The sequence below is a fragment of the Anoplopoma fimbria genome, chromosome 10 (assembly GCF_027596085.1).
Source record: "Anoplopoma fimbria isolate UVic2021 breed Golden Eagle Sablefish chromosome 10, Afim_UVic_2022, whole genome shotgun sequence".
NCBI classification, from domain to species: domain Eukaryota; kingdom Metazoa; phylum Chordata; class Actinopteri; order Perciformes; family Anoplopomatidae; genus Anoplopoma; species Anoplopoma fimbria.
In genome coordinates this window covers 7,378,234-7,391,477 of record NC_072458.1, presented here as the reverse complement: position 1 = coordinate 7,391,477, position 13,244 = coordinate 7,378,234, and the positions used below count along the sequence as shown (strand labels likewise).

The 13,244-nt window shown below is 40.7% G+C and overlaps 1 protein-coding gene across 1 annotated transcript in view; it reads left to right on the top strand.

Moving 5' to 3' along the window:
- ptk2aa (protein tyrosine kinase 2aa) overlaps positions 1–13,244 on the top strand; it is a 61,034-nt gene that overhangs the window by 12,757 nt on the left and 35,033 nt on the right. The window contains exons 2-6 of the mRNA XM_054606192.1: positions 2,822–2,848; positions 9,329–9,570; positions 10,762–10,931; positions 12,628–12,715; positions 12,993–13,072. Of these exons, the coding sequence (XP_054462167.1) occupies positions 9,370–9,570; positions 10,762–10,931; positions 12,628–12,715; positions 12,993–13,072 (539 nt within the window). The 5' untranslated portion in view covers positions 2,822–2,848; positions 9,329–9,369. The remainder of the gene's footprint in view (positions 1–2,821; positions 2,849–9,328; positions 9,571–10,761; positions 10,932–12,627; positions 12,716–12,992; positions 13,073–13,244) is intronic.

Here is a 13,244-nt window from a genome sequence, read left to right as displayed (position 1 = left end):
AGTTACCAAATAAAACTGTGATTAAAGTACAATTATACACAGCTTGCAGACATGGTGACTTTCAACAGTGTGTCTGTGTGTAGATTTGCATGTGAGATGGCGGTTGACAGCTTTGTTTCCATTTGTGGAAATGCCACTAAATTGTCAACAAGTATAAAACAAATGCAAAAAATTCAAACCTGAATTTTAAGAATTATGGTAAGATTCTGTGTTCTTTCTTTTTCATCAAACAGAGCTATAACTCTGAGGGGGAAGTGTTCGTTTTTTGGCATAAGACTGACTTATTTTGGGCTGCCTGATCTCTTCTCTATATTTTGCATTCACTCCTCCACAATAGCTTGTACAGATCACAAACCAACAGCAGGATAGTAGGAGCTACTGAAAAGGCATTCTTTATGGATATACCTTCAACAACACAAAATGTTGCGCAGTATTTCTCCATAGATCTGAAAAATACATACTTGCTCCTCTCCTGTGTGTGTGTGGATCTTGAGGACAGCTTGAAGAGCAGGTGTTTTGGGCCGCCTGCCAGTCTACAGGCCAAGTGTGTGTGTGAGATACTCATGGACCTCTTTGATATATGTGCACTGGGGGCTGTTAAACAGACTGGTATGTAATTTGCACCATGCTAGCACTCCTGCGGGATATGCAGTAAAGACAAAAATCACATAGCTAGCTAGAGTTAACTCTTTTTTTCAACACAGCATCACTACTGATAAAACACAAAGTGTTTAAGCTAATTATTTGTATAAAGACGTCAATTTCTTTCCCGAGCTCTCCAAGTGCAGGCTAATCTTGTTGCTCAGACATTAAAACGCCACCGTCTCCTCTGGGTTTTTTTTGTCTAGACTGCAACACCAGTTTGGCTGAAGATGTCAGGCTACATAGCACTTAACGTACATTGAACGCTTACGGGAGAGACAGGGAAAGACAAATAGTCAGCCAGAGCCTCCGTGGGACAGATTGGGTGTGCAGGGTTCAGATTGATCTACTGTGAATGTCATTATAGACACTTTGAGACTGAAGCAGCTCCAGATCGGTTTATCACGGTCCATTTTAAGCGTCATCAAAAGGGTAATCCATTTTAACATGAGATGAGAGGAAATATTGTGCTTGAAAATACAAATAAGTCTTACAAAAGCCAGCATATTTTGGGGGCAGCTGGCTGACTGTACTTGCATTCTGACTTCCCTGCAGACTAAGTCAAAATAAATGAGTTTTCCTCTAGGAGATAAAGACTTAGACACTTTTAACGTGATCTTACTTGTCATGGCGCCATTTGAAATAGGCCAATAGTCAGAGCTTGTTGTAAATGTTTCTAAGAAGGGATGAATTTACATGAAGCAAGTTGTCAGATAAACTGGAAAGTATCACTTTTTATGACTTACAATGTGCTTGCAAAGAGTGAAGCTAAGCAGTTCTCTGAGCATGTTATGTGCGATTGAGATAATATTGGGGGAGGGGGGTTGTCAAAAGTTGTCTTACTGCAATAATGCTGTATTTGAATCCCACTACCACACACACACTAACTGTAGTGTCCTGGTTTCATATTTCAAAGGGTTTATTGATAAAACACACATACCATGAGTCACCTTTCTGCTATTTCCTTTTGGGATGTGGGTTTTCTCACCATTACATCATTTTTGTTGACGACCCTGCTGTCATTTCATCCTGTGTTTGTGTGTGTGTGTGTGTGTGTTGTGTTTGTGTGTGAGAGTGTGTGTGTGTGTGTTTGTGTGTGCGCATGCTTACCCAGTGCTTGTGTGTACATATCAGGGTGTCTATGCACTTAGGCACTTATCCTCCTGACCTCTTCCTGCACACCGTCATATCACTGCTCTAACTGGGTGTGATAGGTCTGGGCGTCAAGTTCTCAAAAGGCTCCTCATGGGCTTCCTGTGGGACTTTGGGAGCTGTAGTATCGATGTAGTGTAGTACGCCGAGCTTCCTAATGATAATAGTAGGAGTATTTTATTATTATTATTTTACCGGGTAAGTCCCATTGAAATTAGACAATCTCTTTTCCAAGGGAACCCTGGCCAAGACAGCAGCAATAAGAGCATTTCAAACGAGATACCAAAAAAACCATTTAAAACACATAAAACAAACGTACAGGATTAGACTGTTAAGACTGTTCATTTTACTTTCAGCGTACAATCAGATGACGGGACGTGAATATCAAGCAAACTGATATACAAAAACAGAAAACTGGTTAACATCATAATCAATATATACATACGTTCAACAGCCATGTGAGCGTCTCTGAAGAAAAAAAGCGTGCACATTTGCCGAGAAGCAAGTTCTAGCCTTAACACTGTGTACTGTATTTATACTGTTGTGTTCAAAATTCTACAAGGATTAAAACTCTGCACCCTTCAAAAGTACAATCACGTCATCCTGTAGTTTACCCAACAACAAGGTGGACCGACCCGAAGCACAGTTACTGTCCTCATCTCACAGCTGCTAACCATGAAACCATGAACATTTTCCACTTGGCTAGTGAGATCAACCAATAGAGCTTCATCATATGCCGCGTGGGAGTAAATCATGTAACAATGTGATATATATATATTTTTTATTTTTTTAAAAATCAATTATAATATCCTCTTGACTTTTCAACAGGATATTGATTGAAGCCAAGCAGCAGGCCCCGCTATCCCTCTGTTATTCACATTCAGTAACTGATCTGAGAACACCTGCTGTGGAACTTAATACACTTAAGCTTCATTTTTTTTCTGACATGATGATTTATTTATTTATTAATTTGCTCATAATTAAACCAACCAGCTAACTCTATGTTATTTATGTGTTTGTCTTTCAGATATTTCCAGGATTGTCTACTACACAGGTGAGTTGCTTACCCTCATGTTTGTACGCTCAGGTGTGGTGAGGTCACCACAAGGGGTCCTTAATGGGGGACGAATGAGGAGTATTAGTTTGAAACTCCATTCAATGACCTTGGGACTAGTTTGATAAATCAATCTTAACACATCGACCACTTTCCAGCTTTGAACCATGTTTTCATCGATAAATTAAAGTTGGCTCAGTTGACATGTCATTGGCTTGGTTGTCATCATGTGACCTTACTTTCAAGTTAAATGTGATGACGACTAAGCCAATGCCATGACGGCTGAGCCTACTTTTAATTTGGATGTGATCTGATTACATGTTTACTCCATCCTCTATACTTAAGTATATTGAGGGAAAATTCCACCAAATACCACTTTTCATGTTTAAAAAAAAAAAATGGTTTAAATTGCCTTTCAAATTATCAAAAAGTCTGAACACGCTTTGACCTAAAGGCCCTCTGTAGACAAAAATAGAAGGTCACTTTCATTTACTGGAACCGGAAAAAAGAAGCAAAGTGCCATCATGTGTCAACATTGGAGGGAAGCTTATAGACTGCACATGTGTAATGAAAATAGGTGCATGTGTTGTTTTAGCGTTTGTGCGAAGAAACACTAATTGCACATATTTATGAGTCATGGTGTGTTTGTGTGTGTGTGTGCGTGCGTGCATGCATGCATGCATGTGTGAGAAACAAGAGAGAAAAACCAACACAGAGTGGGCATATCTATGTGTGTGTGTGGGTGTGTTGGTCTAATTAGTGCAGACGGGTGAGGGAGAGTGTGAACATTGTGTTAGTTAGGACTGTGTGACTGATCTTCACACTGTAGATACCAGAGACATTATATGCTCTTTGAAGATAACTGAATCTCCAAACCACCTGAGGGTATGATTAATATTTTCATTTACTATTACTTTAATAGAATAAGCAGTGAAGTATATGTGTGCGTCATGCCATCACGCACTGCCGGAAGGCCTCGCTGGCCAGCGGATGAATTAAGTTGCCAGTGTCCTGCAATTCCCATTTGTTCTCAGCTGTGAGGAAGCAAGAGAATAACAATGGAATAGTCAGTACAGAAGCAAAGTGTTACAGGATGTTTTTTCAGGGGTAATTCCAGTGTGTGTACTGGTGTTTTTGTGCTTTTGTGAGCTTAATTTAAAGACTCTTTTGTTTTCATTTCATTCCTTCATGTCTTAGGTGACAACTTTAAGGTGTATCATCAGTATAATCACTCCGTAGGTATTACCTTTTCATTGGACCACTTATTTAGCTGTTTATTGGTTTTATAAGCAAGTCCAGAGGGGATGCATTTTAAGTACATGTGCAAATAAAATTAAAATGAAAAAAATAAAATAACGATCACTTTAAACTTTTTTTGTGTTTTATTCTTTTTCAAATGATATGAAACCAGTACAACAACTTATAGCACACTATAAATAATATAAATCAACATTAAAAACTTACATATACAGAAGGAAAACAACATAAAACAATGACATAAAGGCCCTGCAAATATTATCGACACATACATGTTTTTTATTTGACACTGTAAAGTGTGTGTGTTTTGAGAACAATCGAACTTAATTAAAACCTCATTACAGTATTACAAATGAATAGGGGGAGCTATAAAATTGACACTGTAAGCAGTTAAAGGGACGTTGACACACAGGTATGAAAAAAACACGTTTTATTGTTCCATATAGTTCCGTCAATGTTGGCGCCAAAATAGTAATCTAGTAGAGTGAGGAGTGATGTGGATTACACGCAGAAAAACACAGTTTGAATTTATGAGTTAAATACATTTGTAATTGAAATTTAACTTCATGGCATGTGTGGGAACACTTTGATTGTTCTCTAATAACACATATGCAAGGACACATCAAAGTAGCTATTACAGTTCTGAGGTTTACCCTGCATCTTTGAATTTGTATTTGCATTTAGTAGATGGTGGGTATTGTGTTTCGCTCCCCTGCTAAAACAATTATGTGTTCATTAACACACAGCGAGATACTGATAGAGATGGAGAGAGAATTTGGAGCAGTCCCAAAAGAGCGCTTCCCATTCATGGCGACATCCGGCCCTCTGACAAAAGGCTTTCAATAGTCCACACACACACACACACACACACACACACACACACACACACACACACACACACACACACACACACACACACACACACACACACACACACACGCACACCCTACTAAACCCCCCTGCTCCCACCAGATTTTCATAACAAAGGCCAATGCCTGAGATGGAGCACACATTATAGGAAACACACACGTGCAGGCACACTCTCAAACAACACAACACACACACACACACACACACACACACACACACACACACACACACACACACACACACACACAAGGTACCATTAAGATTTCACATTGCTGCGTGCGTTTTTTATTTGTGTGTTCTCAGTAACTCATTAAGGTCGGTTCAGTTCTTCAGTTGATGTGTTCGGCCATATAAATGTCCATTTGACGAATGGAGGCTGGCATCTGGTCACTGGCGGTGATAGGTGCCACTCGCTCGCAGTGTATTGTAGGCACGTTGCCTTGGAGATGAGCCTCCAGGGCAGCACCCCGAGCACTCTGAGAGCTAGAGGGAGGATGGTTCCCCCCCCAAAAAAAGTACAGGCCGAGTGACTTTGAATGTGCAGTATGAAGTGTGATTGATTGAGACCTTGTTGTGTGTGGAAGTGGATTGGTTGGCATGTTGCTAGCAGCTGCTAGTTTACATGCTGGGCACAGCCAGGGCAACGGCTGTGTTGGCAAAAATGCTCCTTTTTTTCTCCTCCATTGTCTTGAGGAGTGTTTATTTATTTTCCATCAACAATATTTTGTGTTTGCTAAGATGGCAATTTTGATCAGCAAGAAAGAGAAGAGTTCAGGGGATGGTTGCAGTTTGCCTTTAGATTTAGATATGCTTATTATGTATTAGTACAGTATGGACAGTGGAGATATTCAGCTTTAATGATAGATGATAGAGATCTCAAGTGGTATGATTACTGTTTTTGTCCTGGGTGTCTTTTGTGTTTTGTTTTTTGCTTCTATCTTTAGGTATTGAAACACTTTAGATGTCTGTGGTAGTATTTTAGAGTAGGTGAATAGAGATTTTCTCCAAAAATGTTCTTCTCTTGTCTTGCATTGCTTGCATTGGCGATGGTAGCAAAATTGGTGCAAAATGAGGGCTGATCTGAGGTCAGCTTCATAAACAGAAGTGGGAGGTTTTTTTTTTTTCCATTGAAAACTAGCAAGATTAGCATATTAATAGTTTCTAGCTCCTCCTGCTCCTCCAGAAGCTCTCTCTCTCTCTCAATCTCTCTCATTCCCCACTCAACCTATTTCAGTGGGGCTGCCATGTCCTCTTTTTCTTCCAATTCTTCCTGAAACAATTGCTGCACTTCCCTCTCTCTCTCTCTCTCTCTCTCTCTGCTCGCTCTCTTTGTCCCACTGTTTTGTTTCCTTTGTTTTATAGGCTCACTCTTTTTCTCTCTTTTTCTTTTTCCAAGAGAAGAGGTTAACTTTCTGTTTGTTTATGACTGAACAGAGTGCTTGTCTCTCCTTCTCTCTGCGACCGCTATCTAACTGAACGTCCATTGATCAACGGAGCACAAGTTGGATTTGCCTCTGAACTTTTGCTGAAGGGGCAGTCTACTCACCATCACAGGGACTCTACTGAGTGAAATATCCCGAATCCTCTAGCGAGCAACGGACGCTTGACTCTTCCAGGGCAACTGTGTAACTATGGAGTGCAGGCATGGAGCAGAAATTGGGCAAAAAAACAAACAGTGAATTGTCATCAGAGAGGGGCCACGGAGGAGCAGAAGTGGGCTGAAAAGAAGTTTGTGGATGAAGCTAATGCTACATCTCTGGGGATCTTTCTTGACTTGTGCAACTGTGGATAACAGGAAAGGATTAAGAAGAAAAACAAAGAAGAGGATTCTTTTTTTTTTTTTTACATTTTCCCTGTGTTTTTTTTATATCTTCACACTCTATACAAAGTGTCAACGGACCAGAAAATTGAGATTTACCCCTCTGGATGAAGCTGTTTGCTAACGAAGCTGTTGACAAAAGTGGGAGACAAAGATTTCTACATTGGAGACAGAGAGAGTGTGTGTGTGTGTGTGTGTGTGTGTGTGCCGTAGTGTTTGGGAAATTTGAGTGTGTTCTTGCAGTTGTGTCAGGAACTTCGTGTATGTGTTTATTTATGTAGCTTCTGTAGACGAGAAGTTCAGTGTGTGTGTGTGTGTGTGTGTGTGTGTGTGTGTGTGTGTGTGTGTGTGTGTCTGTATTTGTGTGTAATGCGTGGCTGTGAGACCGCTGGCTGTCTATCTGTCTTCGGTACAGACAGACACAGGGAGGGACAGACATGTGTTTCCATGGTGATGAGCGGCTGTAGCCCCTTTTCAATGTGTTGGGACAGAGGTACGAATGACGTCTCCTTTACACACACACACACACACACACACACACACACACACACACACACACACACACACACACACACACACACACACACACACACACACAGACAGAAAAAACACGAGTAGCAATCCCCTCCACAGTTTGACATCCGACTCCATGGGAACTGACTTGGTGTACAGCCAAAGCTACCGTTGCTCGGCATTAGTAGTGAGTGAGTGTGAGAGTGAGAGAGAGAGAGCATGCATGTTAAAGTGCTGAAAGCCATCATTGGGATTTTTCAATATAAAAGTCTTAACCATTTGAAATTGGCAAAGTAACCTGGAAGTACATATTTATCTTGCTGTGATAAACTCAACAACTCTACAATCTCTCCTTTGAGTTCTGTGTGTGTGTGTGTGTGTGTGTGTGTGTGTGTGTGTGTGTGTGTGTGTGTGTGTGTGTGTGTGTGTGTGTGTGTGTGTGTGTGTGTGTGTGTGTGTGTGTGTGTGTGTGTGTGTGTGTGTTTTTCAGTCAATGCTTTCTCCGTCTCTTCCTCTCAGGTGTAATTACCTGCTAGAACATATCAATTTTCCTTTAATGGAGGAGAGAGGAGGAGAAGCACAAGACTAAAGGGAAGCAGAAAAAGAGAGGGTGAAAGCGATCTCACTATCTTTTTTTTCTACACAGTGTCCTGATTTCAACAGCACACACACACACACACACACACACACACACACACACACACACACACACACCACACACACACACACACACACACACACACACACACACATATACAAAAACACGTCTTGCACAGAGATACATAGAGGAGGTATTTCTTGTCGGGCATTCCGAGATAAAATTGCAGGAAGTGTGTCAATGTCAGGACTTCTTATTCAGGAAAAACGTCAGCCTGAGGTGCATTGTCTCTGTTTCATAGACACAGGTGGTTACACATTGAGCCTTGACCCTGACTGTACCTCTCTCTCTCTCCTTATTTCTCTCTCTGGTATTTCATTGTTCAGTGTCTTTCATCTTTTTCTCTCCAAAGAACAATGTTGCCAAAGAATGTCATATCCCAAACAGACATTTGCCGCACAAAGCTTATAATATGTAAGAGCAGGATTCAAGTCCACAAGATTACAAGTGCATCAGTTTGTATTTGACAGAAAAGAGACCGAGGAGAAATCATGTAGTCCATAATTATAACTTTGATTGATTAGTAGATTGACATGCATATAATTGGCAACTATTATTTTAATGGATGACATGTTTATGTCATTGTTTAAAGCAAAAGTGGCAAACATTCTCTGGTTTTTAGCTTCTTTTTGGTTTATTTGGTAGGGACAGTGCACATTAATAAAACATTTCTGTAAATGCGCCAGAGTTAGCCAAGAGGCTATTTTTCATCTGTAGTCCCTAGACAGATGTTTCAAAGTCACCCTAAAAACAGAATACAAGATTAAAATTATGCATTATTTACCCTTTACAAAGGTTACAGAAGCAATAAAAGAAGAGAGAATATTAATATAAGTAGTAACATAATTCAGGACACCCTTGTTCATAGTCAGGTACTATTAAGACATCCCACACAGAGGCTCCTTAAACGACACATACAAAGCAAATAAATGAGGGGAAAATTATGTTAAAAGTGTACATTTGCTTCTTTTCTCCGTTTTATGTCGATGTAAACTGAATATCACTGGGTTTTGGACTGTTGGTTGCCCATTACAAGCAATGTGAAGATGTCACCTTGAGCATTAGGAAATATATTGATCAAATGATAAATCAAGAGGAAAATCAGCGGATTCATCTGTGATGCAAATGTTAGTTACAGCCGTAATTTGAAGCCATCATCTTGGCCTTGGAGTTATTCTTATGGGCATTTATTCTCCATTGACCGATGATAAACATAATAGTTTATTTGTTGTTAACTTCTATGAATGTGTACATGAGACAGTAGTAAATATTTGCTTAGAGGCTGAACTCTTCTATTCAGATTCTACTTCTTATTCTTGCTCATTTCACCAATGTTCTGATTTTACCCCTTTCTCCTGCCCAGAATATGACAGACACCTAGCAGCAGTGTCGGCAGGGAAAACCATGGCGACGGCCTACCTGGACCCCAACCTGAACCATGCCCTCCTGGGAGGCGCCAAATCACGGCTAAGCGGGGGGGCGTCGGACCGATCCATGGCTGGCTCCGTGGACAGGGTTCTGAAAGTCTTCCATCACTTCGAGACCAACACTGAACACAGCTGCTGGTCCTCCAATATCAGATATGGAGATGCGACCGATGTCAGGGTAAGAAGAGACACGCACTTTAACGTCCCATCACGTACTGAATGTATGTGTGGTGAGAATTCACTCAAAACGTCAACCTTTTGGTGGCGCTAGAGGAAAAAAATCAGGAAATTACCACTGTCAGCAGAATACATCGCACAGGTTCAGATATTTCAATCTGAAGCAAAGTAGTAGTGCAGATTCTTTCAACCAGAACAAATATAGAATATCCTCAGCCTAAATCTTTTAAAAAAACACAGAACATTATAACTTTCAAAGCAGTAATATTTGGTGCTCATTTGATGCCACTTTATGTAGCAGTTTACCCCCAGCAGTAGTTTAAAATGTGGATTTCTTCTTTTGGTCCTCAGTTCAAGGTCTGCTCTGATAAGGGACTCTCAGCACAATGAGAATATTTTGATAGCAAATACACATATCCCCAGGGCACGCTCTGTGTGTGTGTGTGTGTGTGTGTGTGTGTGTGTGTGTGTGTGTGTGTGTGTGTGTGTGTGTGTGTGTGTGTGTGTGTGTGTGTGTGTGTGTGTGTGTGTGTGTGTGTGTGTGTGTGTGTGTGTGTGTGTGTGTGTGTTTACGTGTGTGTTTACTTTTAGATCCACTCCCATGATGCAAAAACTACTTAGCACTGCTCAAACTTTAGGGGTCGCACAGGATACGTCATTCCAAATCTCCTCTCCTCGTATCACCTCCCTCTCTCCTTCAGTATCTAGGTCAGACCCCCTAGCGTTGGCAGCACACATGGTCCTGTGAGCATTATCATGCATGTGTGTGTATGATGTCTGTCAACTTGTTTGGGTGGGAACGTCATGTTGAATCTCTTAATTTCACCAACACACACACAAACACTCATGCCCTCATTGACCTGATGCAAAATGCCAGACGTAAACATTAGAACAGTTGGCACACTGAGGTATGACAGACTGACTTCTCTATGGACTGGATAGCTGCTTTTGTCCACTGGGCATCTTTGTTTTTGTTTTTTTTAGCATTCACTCCACTGATATACATGTGTTGACCCACAAATGATAAAGGGGAAAGGCTTTGTAATTTAGCCCAAGAGTAATATCTGCGGAATGTACACTTTTTGTTTAAATAATAGTTGTGTTGAGTCTTTTAATGCAAGTTTATTTAACTGTGCAGGGGAAGTCGATAGAAAAGAGCCTGTCACATTAAATTTGAACTCTTTCTTTCCAGGGAATCATCCAGAAGATTCTGGACATCCACAAAGTGCGCTGGACGTCTTGTTTTGGCCTGCGTCTCAGCAACAGCCAATCCAGAGACCAGGTGCACTGGCTCCACCCGGATATGGGCGTGTCCCACGTCAGAGAAAATTATGACCAGGCACGACCAAATGAGGAGTGGAGGTGAGAGAAGAGTGTTATAAGTTTTGTGTATTTTTATTGCAAACAAAGCACATGTTTGACACGGAGCTGTTTGTTTTGCTGTGATTTGATTGGCTTGCAGGCAGAGTTGTTGTAAAGGTTGTGTCAGACCAGATTTTGCTCTGTGAAATGTACTCGTGTGCTAACAGGAAGCAGTTTGGGAAGGGTTGTGAGCATAAACTGTGAGTGTTGGTGTGGCAAGTGGAATAACAACAGCACATATTTGTAAATTATACTTCTTATCAGCAGTGTCCCTCATCCTACTCTGCTGCTTGTTTTGTTTCGTCACGTAATGGATTTTGTAGTACAAGATTTTCGGTGTCAAAACTGAATCAGACTAAACTCTAAACAAATTTGAAAAGGCGTCAATTTGCAACCGGAAGCAAATGCTCCTCGCCTCGTTCCTCGTAGTAAATGAATGGAGAGGAGGATCTGTTGTTACAGCCCCTTAATTAAGGCAGCCAGCAGGCAAAGACAAATCATAAGATATAACAGAGGTGTATAAATGTTATCATCGAGTCATAAAGTTACCAGGCAGAGTAGTTGTCATTTTATTCACTGAGATGCAAAAGATGAGACGTCGTGCAGCTTGACAGGAGATTCTATGGCAGACAGGTGCAGGTCCCTGAGGAAAGAACATTGAGAAAAGCTGTGATACACTTTATAACCAGTTTTCTAAACTTAATTGTCACTTATTCTGCCTAGTAAATTTAGTCAAAGTCACTGTCTCCTCAAGCAGCTAGCCTCAGCAGTCTGCCTTGTTGTACACCAAAGTAGCAGAGTAGATTTATCGCAAACAACGTTAAAGTTGGTACGACCCATCTGTTGTGTGTGTGTGGATGAGTTGGTTTGGATGTTAATGCGCTGGTATATATTACGTTGATTGTGGCGCTCTTGCTGCTAATGCCATTGTGAGGTTAGAGACCTTTTGCACTGTGGACATAAATAGAGAGAGAACCAGATGCCGGCTTTGTCGGACTAAGTCAACAACTCTCTCCGCCTCAGTCTGTCTCTCCTCCACTGATCTTGCAATCAGTCTCCTTATTTGCATTCTTGCATATCAATCGTTTCATCACCTCCTTCTGTCTCTTCCTCTCCCTACTCCTGATCCTCTCTCTTCTTCTCCTGCTCATTACGATCTCTTTCATCATGCCTTCTCTGTGATTGATTTCATCATGTACATTTAGTTGACCCAACAACCCTCAGCTATCCTCTGTGCAATACAATAATTATACAATAATTATTCTATCTGTATATATACCATTTTTTAGTTATTGTGAATTTTTTACTTTTTAACTAATATTCTTTACTTTACTGTGTGATTACATGTTTACTTATTTATAATACTTGTTTTGATCTTGTTTTTACTCTGTCTCTTGTTTGCACTATCCTCTCTGCTGCTGTAATCCTGCAAATTTCCCCGCTGCGGGACTAATAAAGGATTATCTTATTTTATCTTATCTTATCTTATCTTATCTTATCCTTATTTTATTCTAACGTTTTTACCACATGGAAGACGACTCAAACATTAAACTGTATCCCAAACAGTTTTTCCCAGTAGATGCAAAAGCTGCACGTTGTTGTACAATACTTTATTTTGCTTTTTAAGTTGGAAAAAATGTAATTGTTGCATCTCTGCACAACATGTTTACTCTCCCTTTCTTCTTGTCCACTGTAGGTATGAGCTAAGGATCCGGTATCTTCCAAAGGGCTTTGTGCAGCAGTTTACAGAAGACAAACCTACACTCAACTACTTCTACCACCAGGTACACACACACACACACACACACACACACACACACACACACACACACACACACACAAATGCACACAAACATATTTAATGTTCTGCCAGCAGCTATCTAGCAGCTGAGACATATGGCACTGCTCGAAGGACTGCGTGTGTTTGCATGTTGTTAATCTAGGTCACCATGACTGTGGGCGGATTTGTGTGTGTGAGGTAGATGGCTTGACTGATTTGTTGTTTGTAGAAATAAATGTGTTAATAAACATATTTTTGTGATGCCTATTTGTGTCCTCCAGGTGAAGAATGACTACATGACTGAAATTGGAGAACAGGTGGAACAAGATGTTGCTCTAAAACTGGGCTGTCTAGAAATCAGGTGGGATGTGCTCACACTACTGTACGGCGGTTCTCGTTCAGGACTTTGCGCATGAATAACTCAAAGCTACGATGTACTACAAACTACTGTAGTACTTTATGTTCTAGGTCTATTGTCTTTTTTTACAACAAAAGCAGGAGTTTGCTCCAATCGTAGATTAAACATGTGTAAC